General features: G+C 37.3%; 1 protein-coding gene across 2 annotated transcripts in view; it reads left to right on the top strand.

Annotated features, from left to right (window-relative positions):
* The window catches only part of PTPRB (protein tyrosine phosphatase receptor type B), a 123,987-nt gene that overhangs the window by 31,012 nt on the left and 77,332 nt on the right, over positions 1-15,643 (top strand). For both annotated transcript variants that reach the window (XM_001117453.5, XM_001117455.5), the window contains 3 exons: positions 10,840-11,118; positions 12,404-12,661; positions 14,570-14,833. In XM_001117453.5, the coding sequence (XP_001117453.4) occupies positions 10,840-11,118; positions 12,404-12,661; positions 14,570-14,833 (801 nt within the window). The remainder of the gene's footprint in view (positions 1-10,839; positions 11,119-12,403; positions 12,662-14,569; positions 14,834-15,643) is intronic.

Here is a 15,643-nt window from a genome sequence, read left to right as displayed (position 1 = left end):
GAGTTTAATTATGCAAGTAGGTGTTTCAAGTCCAGAGGCATTTCTGAAATGTAAGAAATACTTGCATTTTATTGACCATGTTGAGTAAAACAAGACTTCATTAGCATCCACGATGTGCTAGCATTCGGGGTTCTCACCATTTTTCTTAAAGAGACACAACTGTCTACAGATATTATGAGCTTCGTGATAAATGTGAAGCATGAAAGTTGCAGGTGGTATTTGCATAATGATAAATTTCCCACACTTATTTGTATGATGGTTGTTTAGATTAAAATTACTTTTTTAATTAAGATATTTTAAAAATTGTTTCAAGGAGGAATTTTTTAGTTGGTTGTTATTTATTTATTTGTCAGTAGTTCTTTCTACATTTTAAGGACATATGTGAATTGTTCACTTAGTTAATACAAAGTAGTAGTATTCCCTTATGTTGATTGCTGAGCTATAAAGATGAGATGCATAAATCATATTTTACTGTTATTAAAGCAATGCCAGCTAGTATAATATTCAGACTCAGACAAACTTCAAACAAAAAAGTCATTGAAAATATCTGTGCTTTCTTTATTCCATTGTGCCTGTCTTATCAATCTAAAACAAAATAGAATGAGAGCATGACATGATTTGGATAGAGGTATAGTAGTTGCTTAGATGATCTCTATATCATTCCAAGTGTGACTTGCCTGATTATTTTTCCTGAAAAAATGTCTAAAATAGCTCATTATTTTCAAGCCATGTAGACATGACCTTAAGGATAAATTTTTTTTTTTTTTTTTTTTTTTGAGATGGGGGTCTCACTCTGTCACCCAGGCTGGAGTGCAGTGGCGCGATCTCAGCTCACTGCAAGCTCTGTCCCCCCGGTTCACGCCATTCTCCTGCCTCAGCCTCCCCAGCAGCTGGGACTACAGGCGCCACCACCACGCCCGGCTCATTTTTTGTATTTTTAGTAGAGACGGGGTTTCACCGTGTTAGCCAGGATGGTTTTGATCTCCTGACCTCGTGGTCCGCCTGCCTCAGCCTCTCAAAGTGCTGGGATTACAGGTGTGAGGCACCGCGCCTGGCCAAGAATAGAAATATTTAATTAAATGGGCAATATTTTAGCAATAGTCATTTTTCATTCCAGATTTAAAATCAGAATCGAAGAACATACTAGATTTAAACCCAGTTAAGTGCACATGTATCAAACATAATACTGCAGGGAACTATGCCAGGTAGTGATTAGTAAGCTTATAAAGATGACTAACAAAAAGTGGTTCCTGACCTTGTTGTCTCGTGCAGAGGTGAGAGACGGTTATGATGAAAGTGGCAACAGAGTTTTATCTCATCTTTTCTGGATGAGGACTTTAGTCTGCCTCCTGTATGCCATGCTTTTATAACCATAGAGGACAAGATATTTGGTAATTCTCAGGTTTATTTGGTCATTAAATGGTCAATGCAACAAGAATATCCTTTGAAAGCCAAATTATTTAGTGTGAACTCACCAGACATCAGACAATGAACATACCAGATATGGAATAAGTTGGCTTTTTTTTTTTGTTACTTCTTGTAGAGCTCTTCTTAAACTTGGCACTTTTGAAGACTGTACTCAGAGTCTGGAGCAGAGGTTGCAAACTGGCGGCCTCTAGAGACATCTAGGTGTCTAAATAATGGCTGTGCTGTGTTTGGCTCACGTAGTGTTTGCGAAAATATGCAGATTATTTCACCAGCATTAAAAATTGAAAATTCACATTAAAACCCAAATATATGGATTCTCTGAAAATTTTGGAAGATTTAGCAAAACTGTGCCTGAAACTCCCTAGAGCTGACTTGTGGCTTCTCCTTTTGGACACCAATTCACTGGAATACCAGTTCATTTATTTCCTTACCTGAATGCATTCTGGGACATTTGAATTTGTGACTTCTACTTTGCGGTTTTCATTTGAAAATTTTAGGGAGCATTTATTTGTCTGGCAATAGAAATAGGTTTTCAGTACTTAAATGGCATCTAATCCATAGTAGGTGTTCCTTAAATACTGATTAAATGGATGGATAGATGGATGAATGGAAAGATGGATGAATGGTGGATCTGGGCATGGATGATGAGTAGAAGATATAGATAGATAGATAGATAGATAGATAGACCGACCGACCAATATATAGATACAGATAAGTATGTAGATGTGAATGAATGAAATTAATATTTCAGTGAGAGAATGTACGTATACTAAAAATATGGTCTGTTCTCATTGGATTATGGGTAAATTACAGAGCCCAGGGAAGAGGTGTAATGGTAGATAAGTTTACCTGTAGAAATAATATTTTAACAGCATTTTCCCTCTTGTTAAGTCAGTTTCAGCTACGTATTAATCAGCCTAGAAAAATAAAAAACAAAACCTCTCAAATTATTTTAATTATTTTAATATGACTAATTTATTTGTCTTTAATAAAAAACATTTTAGGAACTTTAATTGTTGAATCATGATATCAATTATTATTTCCACTTCGAAATGTTGCTTATTGTATTGGTTTATTAGGAGTGCCTTAACAAAATATCACAGACTCTGGGTGGCTTAAACAACAGAAATTTATTGTCTCACAATCTTGGAGGCTAGAAGTCCAAGGCAAAGGTGTCTGCAGGTTTAGTTTCTTCTGAGGCCTCTCCTTGGCTTGCAGATGGCACCTTCTTGCATGTCCTCAAATAGTGGTCCCTCTGTTTATGTTGTCTGTCTGTTAATGTCTTCTCACAAGGACACCAGTCATATTGGCTTGGGGCCCACTCTAATGGCCCCATTTTAACTTAATCACCTCTTTAAAGGCCGTATCTCCACATATGGTCACATACTGAGGTACTGGGGTTTAGGGTTTCAACATATGAATTTGGTGGGGATACAATTCATCCCCTAATACTTTTATAGTTTTAAACATAAGCCATCATTTCTTAATAATATCTGTAGGTTACCGGCATCGAAATATCTTGCAGAGCTGGTAATGAAAACATATTTTTGGTTTCTACCCCACTTGGAAAGAATTAGAATTTAGAAGGAATAGAGCTGAGGGAATCTGCATTTTAAACAAATATCACAGTGAATCGATGCACACAAGTTCAAGAACTATTGACATAATTTTTCTATTATTTGTTGGCATTAAGATTTTGATACAATTCTTCTTAATGCATGATCGAATCTATAATGCCTAGGAGTATTTATCTTTCCCAGGAAGAGAGGAGTACTCTCATATTTGTTTTGTGCTTCTTTAAAGATTTATTTTATTTTTTTAATTTTTTTCAGACTGGATCTTGCTGTGTTGCCCAGGCTGGAGTGCAGTGGCACAATCACAGCTCACTGCAGCCTTGACCTCCTAGGCTCAGGCAATTCTCCTGCTTCAGCCTCCTGAGTAGCTGGGACTACAGGCACCCAACACCACGCCCAGCTAGTTTTTAAAAATTATTTGTAGAGATGGGGTCTCCCTATGTTGCTCAGGCTGGTTTTGATCCTCTGTGCCCAGCCTGCTTTGTGCTTTTATAGCATATAAAAGACTGCCACATATTATGTTTAATTGGTAACAGTATAAAATACATATTATACTGACCATCTATAGTTTAATTTTATTTTCATGGCAACCCTGTGGAGGGCGTATAGTGAAAGGGTAGGTTGCATAGAGACTAAGAGTTGAGTTTTGAAGGCAGACTGCCTCTACCGCTTCCTAGCCATGTTATTTTGGTCAAGTTACTTAACCCTTCCAGGTCTGTTTCCAAACCTACAAAATGGGGATCATATAATAATAATAACTCATGGGGTTGTTACGAAGTTTTCATTGGTTCAAACATAAAATCTAGAAAAGTTTTTTTGTCACATATGAAGTGTGCAGTGAGTTTACTATTATTACTTCCAGGTTGGAGATGAGATTGGCCTTCATAAGAATTAACTGACAATGTTTACAAATTCACACAGCTAACATACAATAGAGTCAGAACTTGAACTCTTGTTCACTGGCTCCAACTCCAGTATTCTTTCCACTACTCTGCAAAAAGGATATTATTTGTAAGTTGGCATTAGTTTTTTCAAATTACCACGTGTTATTTTATTATTTTTCAAGTCAACTTTTAAAGAGGACCAAATACCTCATAAAATCTTTTAAATATATATATAGTTAGCATACACAAAAATGGGATAATGGTTAAATATGTTTTAGTGTGAAACAATTGTGAGTCACTATTGATCTTTGATTGTGTTGAACTTTTGGTGATGACTTCAGTATTTTGCAATCAGCTATTTACAGTGCATTTATTTCAGGAATTTTAAGGTCAAACTGAGCTACCTATATGGAATGAACCAGCCCAATTCTCTGAAATTGGTCTTCCTTTATGTGCCTAGAAATATTTCTCTATTAATCTGACTTCTGTTGGAAGGCATGGCATTTTACACACTAGCTAGGAAGAAATAAAAGCTAATTTGTCTGGACAGAATGAAAAAACAAACAAAAAACAAATGTTTGCCTTCCATTCCTAGATGCCAGTTTGCTGGAATCCCCCTGGGAACAAAAGATAATATTACACTTTTCTGACTTTGTAGGAGAAACAAACCCCATTCTATATGTATGAATGTATATAAATTAAGATGCATATATACCCCTAAACATATAATATGAAACTCAAATGAACACAGTAAGTATCTATCTAGGTTTGCAGGGATTTTTGTTTTTGATATTGTGTTTTCTTCCTTTTATATGGAAAAACTCAGTACCTAAAAAGGTAAAAAAGATAGTATAATGAACTACCATGTACTCATCACCTCCCTTCAATAATTACCAATTTATGACCAACCTTGCTTCATCTATATCCCCACCCGCTCCCCCACTGCGCATCATTTTGATACAATCCAAGCCCTGATTATTTCATTTCATTTGTATATATTTCAGTCTACATCTCTGGGTGATAACCACAATATAATTATCACACCTAACGTTAACAATAATGCCTTAATACCTACATGTCCAGGTTTGGAAGTACATATCAAGTGACAGCTCATGAATTTATACATAAGAAGGCTTTTGGACAGCAATCTGATTAGAAGAGGGGGCCAGGGGACTTCTCTGCATATTGCATGTATATAGCATTTTAGATAATATTGAAAAAGCCTCAGTTATTGATATTAAAGAATTGGGCTGAAACTACTGAAGAGTATCATGGGGATGAGGGTGCATTAATCTCATTAAGTTGTCTGGGTGCCCTCAGTGCTGACATGGTTCTCTAATATTCACTAAAAGTGAGCTTCTCATTTTAGATCTAGTGTATACGGATGTTACATTAAATGCACAGCAACCTGATGTATTAGCATAATATAATGCATCGTCTTTAAAGTAAGCCAGAAAACTGACTATTGTCAAACAGCAACAATAACAAAGTAAAAGAAATTACCTCTCTAGAAATGTATTTAAGTAACTGGAGTTGTGCACAATTCTTTTCTATTTTGTTTTTCTTCTCATTTTCAAAAACCTGCACCAAAGGATGGTTTGGTTTTTTGCTCCATCCCCACCCTGATTTTTACAAGTAATCCTCCAATTATTTCATATGAATAGTGGATGTTTACTCCATTTTATATAAAATGCTACATAAATGCAGTTCCAATCAAGTTTCCTAACCACTCTCCTTGTAACTAGATTGGTATCCCAATTTCTGTAAAGATGCTGTTCTTTGCTTGGGAGGCAGGGATAAAATCCAGTTTGAGAAGAACTCGAGTGCCTAGGAAGAAACTTAGACTTTATCCTGAAATAGAAATTCAGGAAAAATTTTTGATGCTTCAAGGGGAATGAGGATGATGGATGGGGCAGATGTACAAAGAGATTATTTGGCAATCATGGAGGAAAGACAGAAAATAAGGAAGAGGCTGGGCGTGGTGGCTCACGCATGCAATCCCACCCAGCACTTTGGGAGGTTAAGGTGGGAGGATCATGTGAGCTCAGGAGTTTGAGACCACCTGGGGCAACATGGTGAAACCCTATCTTTACAAAATAATACAAAAATTAGGCTAGGTGTTCTGGCTTATGTTTGTAATCCCAGCACTTTGGAAGGCCGAGGCTGGCGGATCACGAGGTCAGGAGTTCAAGACCAGACTGGCCAACACAATGAAACTCCATCTCTACTAAAAATATATAAATTAGCTGGGCATGGTGGTGGGCGCCTGTAATTCCGCTACTTGGGAGGCTGAGGCAGGAGAATCACTTGAACCCAGGAGGCGGAGGTTGCAGTGAGCCGAGATTGTGCCACTACACTCCAGCCTCGGCAACAGAGCTAGACTCCGTCTCAAAAAAAAAACAAAAAAAAAAAAACAAAAATTAGTTGGGCATGGTGGTGTGCACCTGTGGTCCCAGCTACTTGGGAGGCTGAGGTGAGATAATCACTTGATCCCAGGAGGTTGAGGCTGCCATGAGCCATGATCACATCACTGGACTCCAGCCTGGGTGACAGAGCAAGGCCCTGTCTCAAAAGAAAATAAGGAAGACACTTAGAAGACTCTCAAGGTAATCTAGCACAAAATGAAGATTCTCCAGGTAAAGGCAATAAATAAGGAAAAAAGGGAACGGGCAAGAAAAATATTATTTTCAAAAAAGGAACTTTCATGATCACAGAATTAGATTGAACTGTCATTACTGTTGTTATTAATTTTGACTATGCTACAATAGCAAACCACCATCTGAAAAATTCTGTAAATATGCCTATCATTTTCCATAGACATCAATTTTTATTTTTTGTCATTACACTGAATATGCAATTCATGACATCATTTCCCACACTAGGACAGCTAAGTTGTGATAGAAAGAAAACACAATTTAGAGACAGGTATTGGAAGCTCAACTGTACTACCTGTTCCTATACAACATGAGTGAGTCATTTAATGTCTCTGAGCCCCTATTCCAACTGAGAAAGCATGTTATAAATTATCAGATGTAATGTAGTGCTGTTATGCCTTTAAGAAAAGCTTTTGGCACGAACCCATGGATTAGCTGCCCTTTGTTATAAGGTTGAATTTATTTCTATAGCAAATACAATCATTTCTAATTCTAAAGAGTCTAGAAATTTCTATATCAATAGATACTAATGTTTTAATGACCATGCTGTGACAAAAACAATTAAGAAGCAAATACTATTTGTGCTGTAAATATAGCTTTCTTTCTTGTTTTAAATAACATTAAAAAAAGACAGGGTCTTTCTGTGTTGCCCAGGCTGGAGTGCAGTAGCTATTTACAGGCACTATTATGACGTACTACAGCCTCCAAACCTGGACTCAAGCAACCCTCCTGCCTCAGCCTCCTGAGTAACCGGAACTAAGGGCACACATCACCACACTTGGCTTCCTAAATCACATTAGAAAAAAAAAAAAAAGAAAAGAAAAGAAAAAAAGAATTCATTCTGGTTCAGGAATTTTGCCATACTTTGCCTTTTCCTTTGAGAACAGAAAAATTGTGTTGACATCAAGCCTGCTTATGGAACTCTGGGGCTTTCTGGTGCTGGTAGATTTATTCAAGTATTTAAATGAATACTATAGAACTTACTGTTGTTATTCATTTTGACTATGCATTTGTCGTTCCTTATTTCAGGTCTGTTGGGAACCAAGAAGTACAAAGTGCTTTAAATTTATGGCTAATGATAAATATTGATATATTAATCAAGACTAAAGCTATGATTTATTATTTTTGATTTATTATTAGTTCTCATATTTTGTAATACTTCACTGGTTACTATGTGTATGAGTGTGATGAGTGGAAAAACCAGACTATCAATGCACACATCTGTGCACTGATACCTTTAAACATCTGCATAAATTATATAAAGTCAAGTAGGATTTCCTAATTACGTACGATCTGTCATGTGATCAGAAGATTATAGGTACATGGCTAAATTTTCAAGTAGCATTAAAAATTCTGTCTCCGTATATATATATATACACACACACACACACACACATATTTAATACATACATACACACACAGACATATTATATGAAATGTGCACTCCTGATAGAAGTACCTAATACAATTTTGAAAACTTTTTAAATCCATCAGAGTTTTTATTGGGCTTAGATTGAAAGGGAGTCTGAAAACTATTTAGTTTCTGCAGCATGCATAGCAATAGTGGACAACTGCCAGCAAAGGGCTTTATCACAGTATAAATGGGGTTTTAAGTGTTTGTTTCCAGTGCAGGTTCTCGCAGCCCAGGCACTTCCCAGTCTCATTGTTCCTTTGTTCTAGCGGATGTACAAAGGATTGACTGTTTTGTTTTGTGGCTCAGAAAGATTAGATAAAGTCTGCATTTCTGAACTTCACCCTCTAGGCACGCAACCTTAAAATTTATTTCTATGTCTCATATTTTGTGGATTATATATGTTTAGATTCTACTGATGATAACATTATTTTTTAGAATTTTTATCTGGCTTGAAAACACTTGTAGATGACAGTATTGATCCCTTTTGAACTATCACTGGAAGTAGCTGTCCCTCTCACCCTTGTCCTTAAAATGCCACTTCAGCAAAAGTATGTCATCTCAGTCAGGTACGACAGCATTGTTCTTGAGTTTCACTGACTATTAGAATCTCATAGTCTCCTCTATATCTTGTTACTTCTCAAAACTGCCTTGGAATGTAAGTAGTAGTATTATACTCCCCAGACAGATAGGAAAGTGGAGGCTTAGACAGGTTAAATAGCCTGCCCAAAGTCTCATGACTTTGTCAGAGCTCAGATTTGAATTTAATTCTGACTCCAAAGCTCATGCTGTCTGCCATTACATTTCACTGCTTCTGTGGCGATATTTTCACCTAATTATAGGAATAATAATAACAGCTAACATGGAGCACTTACTACATGCCAGACACAGTTCTAAGTACTTTTTATATAATATTCAATTTAATCTTCATAACAACTTTACTAAAAAGATATTATTTATTATCAGGATTGCATAAATGAAGAAACTGAGGCACAGGGAGGTTAAGGAATTGCCCAAAGCACACAGCTACAAATAGGAGAGCCCAATTCAAGCCCAGGCTGTCAAACTCTAGAACATATGTTCTTCGGGTGAACCAAAGGGCTGTGCTGTGGTTGAACCATGCAACCTTGTCTTCCAAGCTCACCTGTGTTTCGGGCACTCTGTTAATGTTTGTCTTAGTTACTGCTGCCTCAGCTTGCTTGTCAGCTAAAATTTATGTTATTATTAATTATCGATGTTATAAATGTGGCATATATAATTTTACAGTATGAGATACTTATATAAATCATAGCATACAACATAGAAACATTAGATTTCATAGGCTCTATTAAGCCTGTGGTATCTATTGGTCAGCCATACATAGTCTTATGAGTTGTCTGTTTATAACTGCCTGTTGAATATAGAGTAAGGCTATCTTATTTCTTTTTTATATGTTAATTGCAGGTGAACATCATCTTAAGACATATAAGAAGGTTATATTTTCTAATTAAGGTCTAGAATTCCTGGTGTTGTATTGTGAACACAACATGGTCTACCAGGAAGTAGTGAAGTTTCTATAGCCATGCCATTGTAATATCTGACCTGACCCTTCAATATTGGTCTCCAGTATCTTGATCCCACTTTCTAGACCAAGAACCATGTTGGATTTCTGAAAATTTCTCCTAAAGATGTCTCACAATAATCTACTCTCAGCACTCAGGGTAGGGGCAGCCCCTTATTTCTTAGACTTTACTCCCCGCTGTACCAAAAGAATGGCTGCTCACTAAATATCGTTGACTTAGTTCCTAACCCAGATATGCTTTTCATTCTATTCAAGTTCAATGGTGGAGATTCAACCACAGGCAAAGCAGGACTTCTCAAACTGATCCTTGGCTTTGAGAGTTGAAATAAGATGAACAGTTGGGTGCAAGATTTGCCCATTCCCACATACTCTGGGTGCTCCGGCAGCATCAAAGTGCCCCAAAATTGAGATGTTAAAAATCTAGGGATATAGGGGGCCAGGTGCGGTGGCTCATGCCTCTAATCCCAGCACTTTGGGAGGCTGAGGCAGGCAGATCACCTGAAGTCAGGAAGTCGAGACGAGCCTGACCAACATGGTGAAACCGTGTCTCTACTAAAAATACAAAAAAAAATTAGCCAGACGCAGTGGCGTGTGCCTATAATCCCAGCTACTAGGGAGGCTGAGGCAGGAGAATCACTTGAGCCCAGGAGGCGGAGGTTGCAGTGAGCCGAGATCGTGCCACTGTACTCCAGCCTGTGCTACAAGAGCAATGCTCCATCTAAAAAAAAAAAAAAAAAAAAAAAAAAAAGTCTAGGGATATAGGGAGTCCCAGCTAGTGGGAGAATCCATTTTGGTAAGCAAACCTATCCTAGGTTTATAATCAGATCTGTATCTTTTGTGGTTGTCTAATATCTAAAAAACCACCCAAAGTTACGTATACTAGACACCAACAATCTACAACCTAGAAAGAAGTTCAGTGTATATTTCAAATTATTTCTTAATATCTGCATTTTCTGTTGAGATCTTCAGTATTTATCCAGGCATAACCTGGATGTTTATCAATGTTTGAAAACTTTGCTAAACCGCAAGCCAAAGAAAATATAACTTTGCTTGAACTTTCAAGATCAGAGCTACCTTAACAACAACAACAAAAAAGTTTTCGTAGAAAAAGGAATTCATATGACTAGTAGCTAAATGTTTTGTTTTTTTTTAAGAAAGTGAAAGGGTAGGTTTGGAAGTGAAGCAAAATGCCACTTTATTTCACAAATAACAGATTTTTAAGAAAAATGAATCTGGACTGCAGTAAAATAAGCAGTTATTTGCAAAAGTCTTCAAGCCATGTTCTTTTTTTTTTTTTTTTTTTTTTTTTTTTGTATTTGCCTTGCAGATCCTTTACCTCCTGCTAGGTTTGGAGTCAGCAAAGAGAAGACTACTTCAACCAGCTTGCACGTTTGGTGGACTCCTTCTCCCGGAAAAGTCACCTCATATGAGGTGCAATTATTTGATGAAAATAACCAAAAGATACAGGGGGTTCAAATTCAAGAAAGTACTTCATGGAACAAATACACTTTTTTCAATCTCACTGCTGGTAGTAAATACAATATTACCATCACAGCTGTTTCTGGAGGAAAACATTCTTCTTCAGTTTATACCAATGGATCAACAGGTAAGACCTGTTTATTTATAGCTGAGTAGTTCATAGGATACTTTCCAAGTTATACTATTCAAGGAATAGGAGTAAGATTGCTACTCCAGAGCAAAATTAATTAATTAGCAATTAGTTAAATTTTTAAAAGGAGCTTGTGGGATACAGTGGACAGACTGGACTGAAAATAGCATGCGTGGCTATGCTGGTCACTTGCTGAATGGTTTTGAAGAAGTCATGGGACTTCTCTGGAATTGGAGTTTTCTCCAATTTGGAAGAGATACTCCCTAATGGCTCTTCTAACTCAAATCAAAGCAACAAGACTTTCTGCCCCATTTTCTGAGTTTGTGCCATAAAACTTATTTTTTAGATGTTTTTATTCTTTGTATACTCTTCTTATAACATCAAGTCATGAAGTTTCCTAAATATTCCTATGTTTGAAACAAGTATTTGTTTCTTCGATGAGGTGAAGAATAAGCCATCTGTGCACCCACATATTATGATACACACGGCACATCACTACCTCCTTCCATAAAGTACATGTCTTTCATGTCATTCGCTCTCCCCTCATTTTCTCTTTTTAATTTTTTTTTTAATTATACTTTAATTTCTGGGATATTTATACTTTAAGTTCTGGGATACATGTGCAGAACGTGCAGGTGTACACATGCCACGGTAGTTTGCTGCACCCATCAACCCGTCATCTACATTAGGTATTTTTCCTAATGCTGTCCTTTCCCTATCCCCCCAACCCCCCAACAGGTCCCGGTGTGTGATGTTCCCTTCCCTGTATCCATGTGTTCTCATTGTTCAGCTCCCACTTATGAGTGAGAACATGCAGTGTTTGGTTTTCTGTTCCTGTGTTAGTTTGCTAAGAATGATGGTTTCCAGAGTCATCCATGTCCCTGCAAAGGACATGAACTTATCCTTTTTTATGGCTGCCTAGTATTCCATGGTGTATATGTGCCACATTTTCTCTCTTTTTAAAATCTCCCTCTCCATTTTTCATCTTCTATAGTTCTTTCCTTTCTCTTTTCCACTTACTGCTGTGCAGTGTTATATATTTCATTGGCAAAAGCTACCTTAATACCTGTGAAGTGGGGGAGATAGACAAGTAAATTATGATGTAACTTCAGGCTGCAGACTTTGAAAACAGCACTAATCAAAGTTCAGTGAAATTTCCAGAATCCTGTTATTTATTAATGCTATTACCAAGTTAAGATGAATGTGTGACTTCTAATTAAATGTATATGTCTCCTATAAGGGAATTATGAATGACATTTGGACATGCATTTTATCTCACTAGTGCCATCTCCAGTGAAAGATATTGGTATTTCCACAAAAGCCAATTCTCTCCTGGTTTCCTGGTCCCATGGTTCTGGGAATGTGGAACGATACCGGCTGATGCTAATGGATAAAGGGATCCTAGTTCATGGCAGTGTTGTGGACAGACAAGCTACTTCCTATACTTTTAACGGGCTGACCCCTGGCTACCTCTACAACCTCACTGTTGTGACTGAGGCTGCAGGGCTGCAAAACTACAAGTGGAAACTAGTCAGGACAGGTAAGTTCTCCCTAGCTAGCTAAAGAAGAAGAAAGCGAATTCAAGGGGATGTTTAATAAATCAAGTTTATTATTTGAATAACAGTAATATAGGACAAATGGAAATTCTTATAAGGTATAGAAGACCAATATCCACTTTTGTACTCAGAAAAAGAAGGATTCTCTTTTATTCTAAAGTTTAGGCTAGCCCTTGGCAACATTTTGAAGTAGGCAAAGTTAATTACTGATATGGACCTAGTTTCTCTTCTTCTCTTTTTAATACTCCGTCTCCTTGCTAAGGATTCCTTCTTCCTTTTCTTAACCAGGGATCCACTGTCTTTATGACATCACTCACAGAGAACCAGAATTACTTTCTCCATGCTATACATAGCCCTACTCCTGTGTGACAGTCATGTCCAAAATTTTCTATCTAACCACATGACCTGAGACCCAATACTACAGGACCTATTCCCACAGCCTACCCTAGACTAATAAATGAATCTATGCTAAGTGTTAATGAGTAATTTACACAAACTTTCATTCAGCCAATAGTTACTGAATATAGGCTAGATGCTGGGCGTTGCTGATATAACATCCAAGAGAGACAAAGTCTTTGCCCTCATGGAGCTTACATTTTAGTAGAGTCTAATCCTTCTAGCAAGTCTAATGTGTGAATTAAATCTCCTCTCTTGGTAAGTTATCTAATTTTAAGAGAAACTCTAGTATATGCGGTGCCTTAGACATTAGTTTCTGGAACTATAGGAGGCTGGTGGGAAAGATATTTGAGGATACCAGTACATTTATGTACCTTTTATAGCACACCTCAAATATATGTAGATATTCCTGGCCAAAAATGTTCTGTATATCTTAAAAGTTATTTATGTACATCAAGAGCAAATTGCATTCCTAACTGCCTTATGCAAAATCAGAGTGCTATGCCCATTCTTTTGTTTTGTTTTGTTTTGTGTTTGAGACAGAGTTTCAGTCTTGTTGCCTAGGCTGGAGTGCAAGGGTGCGATCTCGGCTCACTGCAACCTTGGCCTCCCGGGTTCAAGTGATCCTCTTGCCTCAGCCTCCTGAGTAGCTAAGATTGCAAGCGCCCACCACCACGCCCAGCTAATTTTTGTATTTTTGGTAGAGACGGGGTTTCACCATGTTGACCAGGCTGGTCTTGGAACTCCTGACCTCAGGTGATTCACCCACCTTGGCCTCCCAAAGTGTTGGGATTATAGGCATGAGCCACCGCTCCAGCCGCCCATTCTTTTAAGGAAGCTTCATTAATTTATATTCTAGAAAAAAGTATTCACAAAAGGGTATCTCCTTTTTAATCATTTTCCTTTGATGAAGTAGTAACACAACTCATTAACTTTATCATGATTTAATATAAAAATTAGTTTTATCACATAAAATTTTGTAATTACTAATCAATTGATCAATATATTTACTATGTACTCAATATTATTGAATATTAATCTATAAAGGCGATAAGAAATGAGGCAGATGACAGACCTCTTTGTGCTTTCCACTTAAAGAATTTCTGAATTGGGAAGGACCATTGTGGGGCTTTGACCTAGCCTCATTTGCCAGTAAGAAACACTGTAAGGTTCAGTGAACTAGAAAGAGCTGTCCAGAGTTTCCCAGCTGACCAGTGGCCCAGTCTGAACCAGAATCCAGGCTTCTGCCTGACAAGATTTGGGCCTTGCCACCAAGCACATAGCCTACCTTTGGTTTTACAGCATTATTTTTGCCTCTTTAAATTTTTTTTTTACTTTTATTTTTTCACCATCTGAAGAGGATAATTTTTGCCTGTTAAAGTGCTTGTTTTCTCCAGCACAAGGAATGTGGCTTGCAGAAATAAAATTACAGGTCAAAATTTGCCCATAGGACTGGTGAGATATCCTGAGTCTCTTTTCTGTTCTTTCCTAATTAGCCCCCATGGAAGTCTCAAATCTGAAGGTGACAAATGATGGCAGTTTGACCTCTCTAAAAGTCAAGTGGCAAAGACCTCCTGGAAATGTGGATTCTTACAACATCACCCTCTCTCATAAAGGGACCATCAAAGAATCCAGAGTATTAGCACCTCGGGTCACTGAAACTCACTTTAAAGAGTTAACCCCTGGACGACTTTATCAAGTTACTGTCAGCTGTGTCTCTGGTGAACTGTCTGCTCAGAGGATGGCAGTGGGCAGAACATGTGAGTCTTGGGCTCCAGAATGTTCCTTGGTTGCTCAAATCACTCTCTGATCCACCTTAGAATAGGACAAAATAAGTTAGCAGGAAAACTCCTTTCCCAGTCTGAGAAGTGGAGCCTATGTAACTGAAGGTGTCTGGGGTAGGGCCCATTTGTCTGAGTCACTTAGGCAAATGAGTTTGGATTTCTGAATGATGTGCATATTGTTTCTGTCTTATGCTTTTTCATGTCACATCACTTAAGTAGCATAAATGCATTAGCATTGATGCCAGTATATAAAACATTTCTGACTCATTCTTACAGTGAGAACCAGTTAGCATTTAACCATGTTTTCCATACATTATTTTATTAATTTATGTCCTCAAACACTTATCTATCCAGTGCCTTATATGTGTAAATTACTGTACTATTGTTAAAACAAATAAGACATGCTACTTGCCTTTAAGGCAGGATCCAACAAACTACCCCATCTGGTGCCAAATCTGGTCTGTGGCCTGATTTTGTTTAGCCCTCAAGCTAAGAGTGGTTTTTACATGTTTAAAGGGTTGTACAAACAAATAAGCAAACAAACAAGAAAAAGATGAGACAGAAACCATATGTATCCTGCAAAACCTGAAATATTTACTACCTGATCCTTACAGAAAAAATTGTCCAACTTCTGCTTTAGAAAAGTTTCATTTTAATCACACAGATGTAGAATACATACATGTACAAAAAGAAAAATAGTACATTTTAATAATAGTGACTGTATTGATATTTCCATGTATCAGGCACTGACAAAATAATTTACACCCATTATTTCATTTAGTTCTC

This window comes from Macaca mulatta, chromosome 11 (genome assembly GCF_049350105.2).
Source record: "Macaca mulatta isolate MMU2019108-1 chromosome 11, T2T-MMU8v2.0, whole genome shotgun sequence".
NCBI classification, from domain to species: Eukaryota; Metazoa; Chordata; class Mammalia; order Primates; family Cercopithecidae; genus Macaca; species Macaca mulatta.
This window is presented reverse-complemented; position numbering and strand designations above follow the sequence as displayed.